This window comes from Callospermophilus lateralis, chromosome X (assembly GCF_048772815.1).
Source record: "Callospermophilus lateralis isolate mCalLat2 chromosome X, mCalLat2.hap1, whole genome shotgun sequence".
NCBI lineage: Eukaryota > Metazoa > Chordata > Mammalia > Rodentia > Sciuridae > Callospermophilus > Callospermophilus lateralis.
Window position 1 is genome coordinate 9,871,781 of NC_135325.1, and position 17,102 is coordinate 9,888,882.

Genomic DNA, 17,102 nt, shown 5'->3' on the forward strand with positions numbered 1-17,102 from the left:
TTCATTTATATTATACCCTTCCAAAATTCAAATTATAAAATTATCAACCAAAAGGGGAAGAATTCTAATAAGCATATGAGTAAATCTCAGATTCAGTGAGAGATTAAGTGGAACCAAGTGTAAAAGAGAAAAGAAAGTGAAATTTTACCTAACTGGGGTACTAAATCAGCTGAACTGAAATTAGAAATACGGTTGATTTAACTTTACTGCCATTTCTTCACTGGGCTTGTTCCCCTCAGATAGCTAAAATATGTAAAATACCTATCAAAATGCTGGCACATATTAGGAAATCAATAGTAATTAACTTTCCTACCTCTTCTTCTCTTTTACGTGCTACAATAGTTGGGCCAGTTGGAGTTCTGTTTCTTAGCAGTCTTCTACTGGAGCAAACAGATTGGTTTGGGGTTTATAATGGAGACAGGACAATATGTTGAATTTCTTGAAAATAGCCTCATTTAGTAATGTAACCAGTTACCAGATTTTCTTCTGTGTGTTCAAGTGAGAGGCATATTTCTTCAAGAATGATACATTTTATTAAATGCAACCCAGTTTGGCGTCTTCTTATTGTCACCTGTGTTGTATTTTGTATAGTGCCTTTAACTTCTTATTAGACAATATACAGAGGTGGTAAAATGGAAATTCTCTGGGTTTTGTTACTACAAAAGTATTGGTAGGTGGGTAAATTAATTCTAACAAGTATAAATTATTTATAGTTTGCAATTATCCCTTCTATATCTTCCTTCATCACAATGGACATTAGGGGTTGGTTATGATGTTGCATTAAGGTATGGCCTGATACATCATTAATATTCTTTAATTCATTCATCATAATAGTGAGATATTATCAATATTATTCTATACCAATTTAGACTCAACAATGAAAAGAAGAATGTTAAATTTTATTGTTTAGGATATTGAAGCTCATTTCATATTTTTCAGTAATTTTAAAATTTCCTGCTACTACAGGTAGTTTATATATATAGTTTTTATACATACACACACACACACACACACACACACACACACACACACATATATATGTATATATATATAAATCTGATCATTTTTCTCTAAGATCCATAGAAAAACAACTTGAAACTTTTCTCTGAGGGTTGGAGAAAGTTGAATGAATCACAGATTAATTCAAATATTATATTTTTAAATTGCTAGTATGTTATATATTAAAGGTGTCCAATTAGATAAGTATGTTTCTAGGTTGATCTTTTTTTAAAAAAAAAAGTATATTTTCTATTTGAAATGAAACTGGAAGTCATATGTCCTTTTTCATGTTGCTATATGCTTTATTATAAGTGGCTTTTAAGCTTTTCAAACCAACATACTTCTGTGGCTGAGAAACTGTGGCTGCCAGGTAGGAAGAAGAAAAAATCATGAACATCCAAGCAAAGCAGACTGAGTCCTATTGAATGTCTTCCCTTCCACTGAAGATCCAACTCCTCAAAGGCTGCTGGAATCCCCCAAGATTTTTTCCACTTCATCTGCCACTACATCCCTGTCCTCTCCCTGGGAGATACTTCGGCATACTTTGAACAAGCAACTCTGCCCTCATGATGCACTTTTCTAGTTGATGAGACTAATTATAGTTATTCAAAATTTGGGCATATTTCTGAGGAATCTGTTAAATTGGTGTTAATACTGGTTTTGGTGTGTAAGTGTTCTAAAGATTCTATCCATACTAAAAACAGATATTTTTCTTCTTAGGAATATCAGTTGAAAAGAGAGGCATATGGTGGTTAAATCCAGCATTTGAAAAATTTTTCTTTCTTTGTGTTAATAATTAAACATATTCACTGCTATTTTGAAAGGTCTTCTGGAACCTGATGACTATTAAGGCAAGAAATGGCTCAATGGATGTGCCTGTAAAGGCTGCCAGAATGGAAAAATATCCAGGTTGGGATAGTTAAGAAGAAGATAGACTGCAGCAGATAGTCATAATGTTGAACAATGATTAGTGCAATATGGAAAATAAGTACTTTAAGCAAGTGGCTTTTGTTACCCTCAAAATGGTAAACATAATTGAGCAAGAATTGAAAGTGATGGCAGAAAGGGTGGCGGGGAAGGAAATAGATTGAAGGATTATTGCGTCATCTGGAAAATTCATTCTAACTTCATTTGTCTCTTTTATTTTCTCTTATTCTTACTCTAGCCTCTCATTTTTAACTCTATTATCACTTTTTATTCCTTCAACCCCCAGAAGAGGAGAATAATGTTCAAATGGGAAACCAACATAATCAATGGATGAGAGTGTGGTTACCCATTAAAGTTCATCTGTGCTTTTTTCTCTCTCTTACCCCTACCATCTTTTCCCTGGATTTCAGCAGAAATGAGTGGCTCATTTAGTTGAATCAGTATTATGACATCACGTGACATAAGAAGTGCCTTCTCTTTTCTATTTTACTAAATTTTAGTCTTTACTTTTAACTTTGCTTTCTATTACACTTTCTTCTCCTTTCCTTTACCATTCTCATCTCTTCTCAATTGACTATTTCTGATCTATTCTTTGCCTTGTTTTGTTTTCTTTACTTTTGCCTATTTTCTTCTGTTTTCCTTTCTCAAAGGAGAAAGTATTTATCTTTTAATTACTTACACACAGAATATTGAAAATTGAGACCTTCAATGACAGTGTTTCTGGTATATCTCATATATTATTCCTGTAAACACAAGATGTTACTAGACTAGAAGGAATAATTATGCTAGGATGGTATTTAACATATGCTTAATAAATGGTCATGATAATACCCTAAAATAACAATATTAGGATTAATAAAATGATATTATAAACAGAAGCCATAAATTATTCTCATTTGGAATGGAAAGAATTATAAAGAATCATTTAATAAAAATTAATGGAAACAATGTACCATAGATTTCCATAGATTTCAGTTACTCATACTAATACTTTATTTTGGATTCATCTTATATAGCAGGTAGTTAGTTTGTGAGATGATCAGAGGGTTTTTTAATTATTATTTTACATTGAACATTTTGGTTTTGATTAATGTGTGGAAACTGATTTTGAAGTACTGAATATTGACATAAATTGTATTTTTTATTTTGCCTAGAGAAATCAGTTCATTACCTTATCATCCAAATTAATGTTATTTTTCTATTATCAAACTAAAAGTCATTAAGTTCTTACATAAGTGAGATGAGTTACACGATGCCGTAAGAATGACATAACTTGCTGTTAACCAACTTATTTTCTTTGCAGATCTTCAGTCTGATTTTTTTTCTCATTTATGCAGTTCTTACTACTTTTACCAGCAAGAGTAAATGCTTTCTAAATGGTTACTCTTAATTTTATAAATAGAATATATCTTTCAGTGTCAAGGTATAGTTAAATATAAAATAGTTTCGTATAAAATTTAAAGAAGTTTCCAAGGATTATTGTTTTGTATGTTTACAATATATTACTCGAAGTTCTTACCTACTCTAGTTTATTAACATAAGTGTGTAGCTCATTTGCAAACCAGTACCAGTAACCTCAGCCCTTTTCCTTCTCTTTCCTGATGGTCACAATTGCCTAATCCTCTCTCTATACATAGTAAGAGTGGACAACTAGTAGATTCATTTAACTACCTGAAAAATATTACATGAAAGGGAAAGACTATGGAACACCATATAATAAAAAATTAGAGATGATGACATTAATATTAAATTCTTTTGAGGTTATTTAGTTCTAGGATTCAAATATAGATTTCATTCACTAAATTATATTTCTGATCAGCATGACAGCTGAAATTGTAGGTAATATGGCCACTCAATACATTTCCTCTCACACTGTACCTTCTACATTTTATTACCCTAATACTGGGCATAAAAAATTTAAATGAGACAGATGACATATAGAGTTCATCATGGTTCATCCCATTTAGAGCTGACATTGTGTTACCTTTTTTGTCTGAGTTGCCAGAATTCTGGTAAAATAATTTCTAAAACAACTGATGCATTGAAAGTATTAACGGGTATGCTGGAAGTTCTTAAACAAATACCATTTATTAACAGAGATTTAAAATGCTTTATTTTGTGTTTTGATAAATATAGACATATTTCAATATTTGCAAGTATTTTCAAATAAGTATATCTTTGCTAAGTATCTGCTAGTGACATTTTAAAGTAAAATTTTAAGTATACTAATTTTCAAATACAAAGTTTTGGGTTGCTTTTTACTTTTATCATTTGGGCTCCTAAATTGAATTTAATTATGAATCTTTCATAAACAAATATTAATGTTTTCTCAGAATTCTTTAAAAAATGGAGTTTCAGATTTTTACATAATGGGGCTTTGTTTCATCGCTTAGTTTTGGTGACTGGGACTCTCTTCTTTTTATTTAAAAAATATTCCCAATGTTTTTACAAGAAGAACAGAAATGAACTACAGGAAAGTATAGCTATACATAAAATAGTTTTGAATTTTAATTTGTTCAATATCTTTACAAAAATTTAGTTTAACATCTTTTCAAATATGTTTGCTCTTTTGAATATTCAAGTTCTATAGTACAATCAGAGGTCTATCCCACAATTTCACCTTCACTATGATATGATTTCCTCCTCTTCTCTTTATATCAAAGGCTTTCAGACTGAGTCTGAAAATTTATATTTTGGGGAGAAGTCAGAGGACTCCATAAATAATGATGAAATAAAACTAAATTAGGTGTAATTTAGTTTCATATAGTATAGCATAAATTAATGAAAAACATGAAGCCTCCAAAATAAACATTTGGACTTCAGAAACCACAATGTTACCAAATGCCATATTGAAATGGAATATGGGTCTATTAAAGATGCTGAACTATACCCCCAGCTTTGGAATCAGCTTACCACAGCAATATAAAGGGCACACTTAATATAAGTGATAGGTTACAGAAGACAGTGCAAAGAACAGGACACAGAAAGTCACCACCTTTGGTAAGAATTGTATAGGAACTCATAAAACTTAAAGGAAAAAATTATGATTACTGTGATTACCATTTTATTTCTCCCATGAGCCTCCTTATAAGTCAATCAAGAAATTCTGATGTAACCTTCAGAATTTCTTGATTATTTATGAACACATTCCATGGGGGGAAAAATACAAGCTGCTTCTGCTGATCAAATTGGCTCTCTCCTGGACTCCTTGTTCACCTTTGGCAGTGAGAAATTATGTTTTCCATTAGAGCTTGTGCCTTAAATACTGCACACCTACATATATGCACATTTTATATACACATATATTATATATACATGAGTGCAAAATTCACATAAAAATAATAAGTATTAGAACATATATTTAAATTGTAACTCATCATGGTCCACATTTTATAGTAAAATTAAGCCCTGAAGGGGAAAAAAGTTATTAAGAAAACAACAAAAAACGCCTTAACCTACTCTGATTTCACTGGATCAGTGCTTTTTAGAGTCGAGAATATGAGATAATGAGCCACTCAATGAATAAACATAAAATTTTCCTAATTAAAATAAAATCTCCAATTCTTCTATTCCTTCTTTTCTCTCTGAGACTGTTGTTTCTAATTGTGTTTGTGAATTATCAATACTAAGGTTTTATTTCAAATGGGTAAACCTTGAGACATTTCTGAATACTCTGAATTACCTACTCAAATTACTCTATGCTGGGATTTAAAATCAGTCAATTGCATAGTTTTTAATTGCATGATACCCTTTAGCTTATATTTGAACCATGAGAAACTTTTTTATTTCTATTCAGGGAATAAATGATTGTGAAAGCAAAATTAGAATAGCTCCAAATGTATTAAAGTTAAACTGTGTAAGACTGTTTTCATTAATATTTTGTTAAAAATAAATTTAGGTGGAGGTCAATTTTATAGATAAGTGCTCAAAATTTAGTGCTTCTAGAATCTTTGAAAGACAGGATATGTCAACTCATTACTTCTGAAATGCTATAACTAACTATATGATATTTCCTCTGCACATTTTGTTTCACTGAAGAAAGAGGTAATCATTATTATAAAATAATTAACTTATCAGATACTTCAATAAGTTTTTAGTACTACAAAGGAGAAGAACAGTATAATAAATATCTCAGCACCAAAAAATTTAGCAGAGTCATAAGCCATAGTGTGAATGAATGGATGTATCTTCTGTAATTTTAAAAAGAGAGGAGAACATCTGGATTATAGCATGACTCATATCATCAGACAATCATATAGGCACACCTCAAAATCTCCAAAATTTCCTATATGAACAGGTATCATTTCTACATTACAACTGGTGAATAAGAGTATGTGTAAATATTGATAATGAATCCTTTTTTGTCTTGTGAAGGTTAATAACTTTGAAAATATTTTAAGAAATATTCTTCTAACTATATGTATAAAGATGCTCTCTTGTAACCAAATATAGCCATGAAAGAGGTTAAGGTCTAGATTGATAGGCTTAACTTCTTACCTTTACACTTACTTATTTGTAACTTTGGCTACTTGAAATCTAGAGTAGTGATTATCTTTTCATATCTTGGTCGAATAATTCACCATGTATTATTTGGAAAACAGGCCAGGGCAAGCCATAAAGGGGTCACTGACAACTTCTTCCCTCTCTGTGCCCAAAGGAAAGGAAACCTCATCTCTTCATCACCAACCCCTTGTGCACCTAATCCTGGGAACCAGTTGTCCATGACCTGCCCACTTATGTTGTGATTCACCCAGCAGCATGTGCTGTCCACTTCAGCCTGATAAAAATAAAGGCCCCATTCACAAGAAAACAGGACCTCTGACTTTTACTATTTGGGATATCCTAGTGACTTTCTCTGGAATTTTTAACCCTATTTATGTTGTATATGAAATAAATTTTAATGTATGTGTTGGGGATTATATATAAATTAGTAAATTATAAGATTAGACATTGCCTGAAGACACTTCTTCTATCTTGTCTAATAAGGAAGATAATATTAATAGTTTGGCATTTATAAAAACATTATCTATAGCTAATAATAAGGCACATTTTATATAACATGTATATGGTTTTCCTAGCCCATGAACTTCATGTAAATGAATTGTTCTATTAAAATATTAAGAAAGAGAAACTTTAACTATTTGCAACCACTACAGATATAAATAGAAAAATGTTCTATTCGTTGTCATAATCACATCACAGTGACTTTAGATCTTGAGTATCCAACATTAGACGTATTTTTTCAAGTGTTTGAAAGTTTATTGGTAATTTGGGTGATAAATAATGTCTATTTGTAGCTTTAGTATAAAGTACATTACTTTTTTGGTTGTGAGCTCATTTAATCTTTAATATGGTGGATTTTAATTATATTGCAGGTAGAGAACATTTTAATACAACAACTTGATTTTACATATAAATCTAAGCCTTCCTTTGGAGTTTCAATGTTTATTGTCTTTGAAACATTTAGTTCTCATGGCACCACATTATCTCACTAATCAAAGCATTAACAAATATTGATTAATTGTTTACCATTTGTAAGGCAACTTATTGAGTACAGGGTATATCTAGACAAATGAAACCATTATCTCAAACCCTCAAATCCAGTTTTGTGAGGGAAAGTAAAGAGGAAAGGGTAAGGAAAAATTTATAACTATAGCAACAATTAACAACAATGCACAAAAATGCCAATAGAGAGATACAGTGTATTATGATACTCACATAAGGAAAACGGTTGTAAGAAGAGACTTTATGATGGACATTGTATGTGAGATGAGACTTTATAGGTAAGATTTTATAAGTGAGAAAAAAAATTAAAAGCAGAGGAAAGAGTGCTTTTGCAAAAATATAGCTGAAAATTAAAAAAAAAAACTGTTTAAGGAAAGCATATATTCACTACTCATCTAACTCAATTATTCATATTTAAAAAAATTGTTATAAGCACCTGACCTCTGCTTCTTTCTTCTGCCTCCTTACTCTAGTTCTGTTATCCAGTCCTATTCAACTATTTAAAGTTGGTTCAAACTTGATGATACTTTATCTCACAGCTTTCTTCACCCCTTCAACTTCCATATCCCTTTCAGTCATCTAAATTTTAGAGTTAAGCTACACTAATTGGAAACCTTGTCTGACCTCAAGAATGGTATGAATTAAGTGCTTTTTGTGGGGGCTTCTACTGAACCCTGTATTTACTCTGTTAAGGAATCTTTAACCATATTCTAAATGTTTATTCATCTGCTAACTCTCCCCTGCCTAGTTATTATGCTCTTTAACCCATTTTGTCCCAATATCCCAGATGTGGAGCCTCTGTGAAAATTTAAATACAGTAGATAATGTAATTATATGAGAATGAGAAAATATTATTCCATGAAAATTATAATGTAATATGTAAGCTCTATATCATGAGTTCAACCTATTTTAATGTACCTATGTTAATTTTGTTGAATATTTGCAAAATTGAAAACTTGGGAGTTAATGGGTTAATGAAGCACAGATTGTATGGCATTCAACATTGTATCCATACTATAAACAACATAATAAATATGTAGCAATTTGAATTTTTAGATCTAGTTCTAAAAAACATATTAAACAACTAAAATATTCTAGACATGGGCAGTTACTGCCTGTAATGATCACATCATCTTTTAAAGTAGTTCTCAAAATGTGATTCCCATACCAATAGCATGAGCATCACTTAGGACTCTGTGTTTTTTTTAAAAAATTGTGTGCCTTACTCCACACTCCCACTTGATGAAAAACTCTGGGGAGTAAAATTCAGCAACATGCCTTTCAACTAGCCTTCATGATGACACATTATAATCTTTGAAATTCACATTAAAGTGAAATAATCGCAGATAAAACTATACCAAAGTTAAAAGGACCTATATGAGGAAGGTTCTTTTTTTTAAATATTTTTAGTGTAGTTGGACATAATGCATTTATTTTTATGTAGTGCTGAGAATCAAACCCAGTGCCTCGCACATGCTAGGCAAGCGCTCTACCACTGAGTCACAACTCCAGCCCCAAGGATTGATACTTTAGTTGGGCTTTTGGAGAGCTAATCAAACATTTTGAAAGGAAGAATTCTTTTACACATAGCAATGTTTTGGACCTGCAAAAGACTAGAAGCAGAAAGGCAGGTGAGGATTGTTTTAAGTCTAGCCAAGTACATACCCAAGCCAGGACTAAGGCAGTAAGAAGAGGTATTAATTGCGAGCATCTATGTTTAGGACATGTACATGGATTTAAAAAGGGAAAACAGTCATAGGTGATGCCAAATTCTAAACCTGATGGTGCACTTATTATTTTGATGAATGAAAGCAAGGAAATATAGGCTTGAGTTTTTAAAATATTGCTTTTATATGAGTTACCAGTAGCTGTTCAGTTGAAAATACTTACCGTGTTGTAGAATCTACCATACCTAAATATAATTTCTAGCTTTGCCATCTTTGTAGTCTTGGATAGGAAAAAAATATTTCTTTGCTTCAATATCTTCATGTGCAAAACCAGCTTACTAGCTTACCTCATTAGCTGTTGTGAAAATGAAAATACACATTAAAATAATTTAATATAGATATGAAGAATCTAGTAGAGTGAATTGTTGGTCCTTGATTATTCAGTGTATTTAGCAACTATTAGCATCAATGAACTGAACAATTGAAAATGGATGACTCAATTGAAAATGGATCAGAGGTGGTTAGATGTTGGAGTCATATGCAGGAAGTTGTTAATGGAAAATCAAGAAAGAGAAAAGATTATTATAAAAAGAACATAAAATATTAGAAATTGTCTAATATTTAACCTAGAGGAAAAAAACTCTACATTTTCTGGTGCTGAGAAGAAGAGAAGATGGAAGACACATAGGCAGAGACATATCAGGACCACATTCCTTTACTCAAACTAATCTGTTATCTATTTGCTTGTTCCTACCCATTCTGTTTTGGGGACTGTAATGTATTGTGACATTGGAAGTCACCTAATTATTTGGCCTGAGCAAGAATATTTCAATATCTCTTTTGATATCAAGCTCACTATTTCACCAGTCAGCCAGTTCCCTTTTTGGAACTTACTATATTTGTTTTACATTTTTATCCATACCTATTATCTCTTTAAATTGTGTGCCTTATTTGATTTCTTCTTAATTCAGTGACTTACAATATTATATTAGTAGCCACTAGGACCCCTTTCTTCATTCCTTCAAAGCTCCATTTATCTCCTAGTACATAAATTTTTTATTATAGTCAGTAGAAAGAATACCTTCATTTTCCATATTATTAGTATATCTTTACATTAATTTTCCATATCATTATTATATCTTTATATGTGTTCTCATTCAAGCCTATTGTACTTAATATTTTAAAACTATAGCCAGAAACTTAAATGAGAAAATGGAAAACTAACCTTAAAATTATTAACTTGAGTTAATTATATATTTCATATGTATTGGCATATGTATATTGAAGGACTGATAGAGTTAAAACATAATTGTGTTGTTGAGAAAAATGTTATATATAAGTTGTAAATTACTCAGCAGGCTTCATTCCTACTCAGTAATTTCTGTGTGAAACTGACAATGCTTAAGTGGAATATCTACTGAAATCATTCATTGACTCAAAAATCAGGATGTAATGTAATTCTTGAATTATTGACTATATCTGATTAATAAATTTGTATTTGATTTTGTTAATCATCTAAAAATATCATGAGCAAAGCAGATTTTGTTTCCCCATCACTACCTTTTAGTGTTTTATTTTAAATATTGTTCTTTGGTTTTTGTGGAAATTTTCCATCTATCACAAGCAATCCCAATTAGTTAATTTATAAATTTCATGTTCTTCTAATTGAAACTACCATTATTCATAAATAAATTCATGTATTTTGTTCTTTTTACTATCTATAAAAGTAACTCATTTCATTGCCAAATTTCAGGAAATAGAAGTACAAAGATGAAAGTACATATTGCAGTTCTCACTTCCTTTTAATGTAACCACCATTAATGGTGTGTATATCTTTTGGACTTCCATAGCTATATATATATATTTTTTAACAAAAATGGAATTAAATAATACCTGCTATTTTGGAACGTACTTTGTTTCACACAATTTTAATATCCCTTAGTAGTAGACATTTATATAATATTCAAGTTTTGGTTGGTTAAATCATCCTGTGACACATATGTTACACATTTCTCTTTGTGATTTTTGTGCAGTCATCTTCTTGTGGTACTGGAAGTAGAATTTGGGAGCCAAAGTTATTTACCATATATGATCCTTGGTATATGTTTGCTTGCTTTTGTTTAAAACATTCTTAGTGTTATATCAATGATAATACAAAGGCTGACATAAAAGTAGTAACATTATATATCCAATAAAATAATATTCAGCTGTAAAATTAAAACCCCACCAAAATTAACATTCTCACCAAAATTAAAATTAAAACCCACCAAAAATTAACATTCCACTTTTTCATGGGAAAACAATTCTAATTTTTAAATTATTGCTGCAAAAATTAAATAGAAAGTGTGAAAGAATAGGAGGAATCAAATTGTACTGAACATTTCACAACAAAACACCATGTAGCCTTTAAAATCTTCAATTAGTCAACAATGATCACATTATAGTGTAAAATGGAAAGAAATTGCTTAGTATAAATAATGTATAATTCATTGTTGAGAATAGATATGCTGGAAGAAAGATATGGCTATCACATATGGGGTTTTAGTATAGTCAGCAATTATTTGAATACATTATTCAGCTTATTAATGATTATCATTAATAGTTCTTTCCTAAACTCTCTATAAATATGTTTTCTTCCTCCAAACATAACTCAAAATTTCTCCTTTTTTGGCAAACAAAATGATCACTTGTATTTAAGCTAATTTTTCTTTGATACTTAGCTTGTAAAAATGGCTTTAAGGACACTACTTAGCTATTAGAGGGATGAGAATCAATGTAATATACCTTTGGACATATAACAGTCCCTATTTACATATAACAAGAGGCATTCAACCAGTTCTGTAGCTGTGCTAGATCTGCATTAACATGTTTTTAACTGACAGCCTCTTACTCATCTTAGCCATGTATCATAATGATCATTTTGACTCATGTCTGAGACCCCTGAAGTTTTAAGAATTATAGCATCTTGCTTCTTTTTTCCCTGACTCCTTCTATTCATCATCACTCAATTCTGCTGTAGTTGAGGTTATAATTTACATAAATGCTTATTAAATATACTTACATCTGTTGTTATACCACACAGGCTTCATTCCAGGTTACTTCTTTATAGTGCATAGGGGCCTTTGCTTCTTTTGGTAAAATGCTCATCTCTCTAGCTTGAGTTAAGATTTTCCAGGCAAACATGGTGAATAGCAGACAAAAGACTTGCATTCTCTTTCACTTGGGTGCCTTCAAAAACTAGATCACTGTTTATACTATTTGCTAAATTGTTTGCAATCCAGGATAAATTTGACCCAGTGTAATTGTATAACAACACATCCTGGAATATTATAACACATTAGAGTTGGGACAAAAGGTTTTTCTCTGTTTTAAATATGAAGTATATTTTTTAAAAAGCAAATGTTAGAATAGTAAATATTTTAATGTATTTCTTTAAAGCATAGTTCTAGGAGTTCAGTTACCTGATACTGTATTACTAGTCTGTTTTAAAAGCATACTAACAAAAAGTATTCTATGTTCAGAATTTTAAAAGGATGATAAGTGAAGTAATTTAACATGAATAACCATGGAGCCAGGTTTCAAAACATTTATTAAGTATTTGGCTTAATTATGTAATGTGTTTTAAGGTGATATTCAAATAGAAAGGCTTCATTAAATTCGACACACCATATTTTACGTTTATAGGGTTATTTGGAACACATTTCCAATAGCTGCCTCATTGGAGTAGCATTACCTTGTCATTTATTATCCTATCTTTATAGCATGGTAAAAGGTTCATTTATTGATGCTATCATCCTTGCATCAGAATGTTGCCTTGGTGTGTCAGTACTAGCTATTGGTAGTATAATGTCAGTGTATTTTAGAGATACTTGTAACCACATATCTCTAAAAGATGGTGATGAGAAAGCATGTGGTGTAGTTTGTAAGCTTAGGACATTGCCAAATCCTTGTTTTCTGGCATGTGGACTTTCAAATTGTGCTTGTGAATAGAGCTTGGATTTCTACCTAGCAGCTAAGCAGCATTAATGGTGACATAATTTCTTTAAATTCTAAATTATTCCAATGATTAGGATACAGTTTTACTCTCTGCTTTAACATCGTAAATGTCCATTATTTTGTCTCATAATTATATGGACTTTAATGCAGTAACATGGTTAATAAATTCAAAGATAAAATTTCTTTTTTGAGTATATATCTCCTGAAAATTGATAGGATGATACACCAATTATGTGATTTTTTTACTAATCTTATTAAAGGGGGAGAACATTAAATCTTTGAATACTGTACCTCAATTTTATTGTAATGATTTTGCTGGTTACCAGGTGGGGTGGCAGTTGAAAAATTTGGTGAATGCACTACGAGAGGACCCGAGTGGTGTTATCTTAACTTTGAAAAAGCGACCTCAGAGCATGCTTACCTCAGCACCAGCTTTACTGAAAAATATGAGATGGAAGCCCCTTGCTCTGCAGGTAATGAAGCTTAATCATAAGTCATACACCATCATTTTAGCCATAGATTATCTCAGTAATGCTTCTTTATTGTGCCTCATCTCAGCAGCATATGGATTTAATCTTGTATGCTTTTGAAAATTTGTTTGTGAAACTATCTCTTCACAGCTTATCTTAATAGGCTTAATCGTCATGAAATCTGAGAAAGTATCTAAAACCCAAATGATAAAGAACTCTGCCTTAATTTATAAACACTTAAAGCATAATTCCAAAAAGCCATAAATATATCATGCCAAAATATGGGTAGAATTGAAAGTAAGAGATTTCATTTTTGTGATATAATCTTCTATTTTATAGGTTATAACTGCATATGCTTCTGGAAGAAGCTAGATGATATTTTAAAGAATTCTTTTAAATCAGGTTATAAGATAGTGATAGTAATTTGTGGACAGTAGGAAGATAAGTTTTAATTAAAATTTACCTAGTTCATTCCTCCTGAGTGTTTTTGACTTTTCTATCTTGTAGAATAGCCAAAATAGGGAAATTGTCACATTAAAATTTTTGCATTTTTATTCAGCATGAAACATCACTCTAAAATATTATGCTGGATAATGACAAATTAATTAGGAGATATCTATAAAGATATAAAAGTATTCTAGCTGGAAAAAGGCAATGAAGTAATACATTTCCTTCCATTTCAATTAGAATGTAATATTTAAACATATCATAGAATTTTTTCTCTTGCAAAACCTGCATTTTTAAATATTTTTTGTTTATTTTAGTTGTAGTTGGACACAATACCTTTATTTTATTTATATGTGGTGCTGAGGATTGAACCCAGTGTCGCATGTGCTAGGCAAGTGCTCTACTGCAGAGCCACAACCCCAGCCCCCAAAACCTGCATTTTTAAATTACCTTTTTTTAGAAGTCAAATTTAAAAAAAATAAAAATAATTGCCCATTGCTCAGATTAAAAAAGAGAAGGAATATATGGAAATGCATTATTGTCACTGGTATGCAAATTGTTGTTAAGCTTGATATTAGTACTTTTTTACCATTCATAATTTTTTTCCCTAGTTCTCTATTACACATGACTGGCCTTTTGGATTATGATGATTTTTCATTGTCTAAAACTTTAATTATTATTAACATCAAAATTATCATTATACTTAAATCATATAAAAATACATAAAATGTTACAATATTAAGATCTTTAAATTTTTAATGGGAATCTATTTTTCAAATTAATAAATTTAAACTGTATTGATATGTCCAAATGCATTTGACCTACGGTATTTGTTATTAAATATATTTGATGATCATTAAAGTTCAGAGGCCAGTGCTTGCCTCATTAAGTCATAGATGAACAGATCAGAATTTCCCATCACATCATTTTTTTTTTCTTACTGCATTTCAAATTGCTTTGTTGTTCCACTCTGGAGTTTTCTATTGAAATGTCTTCCCCAAGATCCTTCTTCAAAGTCTGAAGAGGTGGGCACCCTGAAGAAGAGGCCCATACTTTCAGCCATTAGGCATTGTTCTCTGTATATGTCTACTTAAACTTAACAAGTCTTTTCTAGTCCCTCATAAAGGGACTTGAACACCAAAAAGACCCTGGTTTCTTGTTGATCCGTGTGTTCTGTTTGAGGAAATGTATCTAGCTAATAAATTGATAATTTGATCCCCTGTTGGATTCTTTTCCACAAATGCAAACTGGAGAGTTAAGATAATAGCTGTACCCAATTAAGAATAACTTTTACGTAAAATGCCGAAATAATTGAAAGACCAATATTTTGTTACACATACATTTAGTATATGTAGTCAAAGTTAGAGTACAAAGATTATAGTTTTAAAAATTACCTCACATCATTTCTTACCTATAATTATAATAGATTTTTAAAGTATTGTTTCTAAGTCCATTTCTAAATACCAAGAAATTTGCCTTCTTATATTATTAATTGTGTTTATTCCTCATTGCTTATTCAGTTATGCTGAGTATATTTGTAAATTTTTTCAGAATGCAAAAATCTGCAAAAGGGAAACCAAAATTTATATGTGTTTATATATTTATCAACATATTTGTAAATTCATTATTTCAACTGAATTTGGTTCACCTAAAATGTATTGGCAATGGTCAATTATCTGTATGTAAGCCATGCTATTATGGAGAAAAAACTACTTTTAACATCTTTGAAAATTGCTTCAGTGCTTTACTTTTTTACAGATTAGAAGGAAGAATATTATAATTAATTCAATACTTGCAGTTGGTGTTAAAACAAGGTCTTAGGAGTAAGGGTAATGGATAAGTTCTTTAATATACAATCCTTACACCTCTGCCAAATGTTCCTGCATCCTGTTTTTGAGGACCTGAAATTGTACCATTATAGAATTCTTTATCTTAAGACTTTGATATATGCTAAAATGCAGACACTTGGAAGCATAATGGAAATTATCTGGTCAGAAATTCCATAGAATATAACTTCTGATACAACCAAAAATGAACAAAATTTTAGGGTACCAGGATCTCAAGATTGAAGTTAGACTGCCTCCAAAGGGTGAAAAGTCACAGAAATAGTGGGATAAGATGGTTTTGCAGGCAGCTGTGAAATTTTTCATGCTATACCTGAGGTCATGTTTTCTTCCTAGTGCCTAAGGAACAACCTCAGATGTGAAGCTTAAGTGCTAAACATAGTACTAATCCTCTGTGTAGGTACAAGTGCCATTCTTATTGTTCTTGCTTCTGTTATGTATATAAATAAGTTGGAGAAAAAATACCCATTAACTCCTCTAAATATAACTCTTCAGCACTCAACCTTAAATAACTGTACATTAGATTATTTCCTTTTTCATAGAGGTACTAGTATTCTACTAAGAATTGCTTAAATTGGAGGCTACTAAAATCTGTGATGTTTATTTATCTGGTATGTCTTTTTCTTAGACTATACCAGTCTTAATAGATATTAGCATTTTCAGATAAAATATAGCAAAGTTCAAGTAGACACTAGTACATGCATCTTTTTTAAAAAAAATTTTATTCTAACATAATGGTTTTTAAATTAATAAGGAAAATTTTTATCTATACAAATAAAATATAGTCTTAGATACTCTAATGTAACTTTAATAAAAGTAGTTCTATTTTTAAAATGTTTAAAAAGATAGTGACTTCTAATATTCATTAACTACAATGATGAATTTTAATTTGGATTTGCTTTTGATACTTATTGATGAAATTATAGTGAAATAAACAAAAGCATACAATACAACTTCATACTCAGAGCAATTTCATCAGTACATTTCATAAAATTTGGCAGCTCTTCTGAAAAATTTCTGATTTCTCAAACATATATGATAGAACTGAAGGACTTAAAAATTCTTTAATTAAATACTACAAGCAGATTTAATTATATTTGAAAGTTTTAATTCTGTTATTTGCATACTTTCATAAATGGCAGAGACAGTTTACTTGAGATAGAATCTTTATTGTAAGAAGCAAGGGATTCCTTGCTTTCTGGGAACTATTTCTCAAACTTATTTGCACCCTTTATTAATTTCCTGGA

General features: G+C 30.7%; 1 protein-coding gene across 4 annotated transcripts in view; it reads left to right on the forward strand.

The window, feature by feature from the left end:
• Positions 1–17,102, forward strand: part of Cnksr2 (connector enhancer of kinase suppressor of Ras 2) — a 256,176-nt gene that overhangs the window by 127,993 nt on the left and 111,081 nt on the right. For 2 of the 4 annotated variants that reach the window (XM_077107065.1, XM_077107066.1), the window contains exon 9: positions 13,421–13,567. The exons of the other annotated variants lie outside the window; for them this stretch is intronic. In XM_077107065.1, the coding sequence (XP_076963180.1) occupies positions 13,421–13,567 (147 nt within the window). The remainder of the gene's footprint in view (positions 1–13,420; positions 13,568–17,102) is intronic. 4 annotated transcript variants of the gene reach the window in all.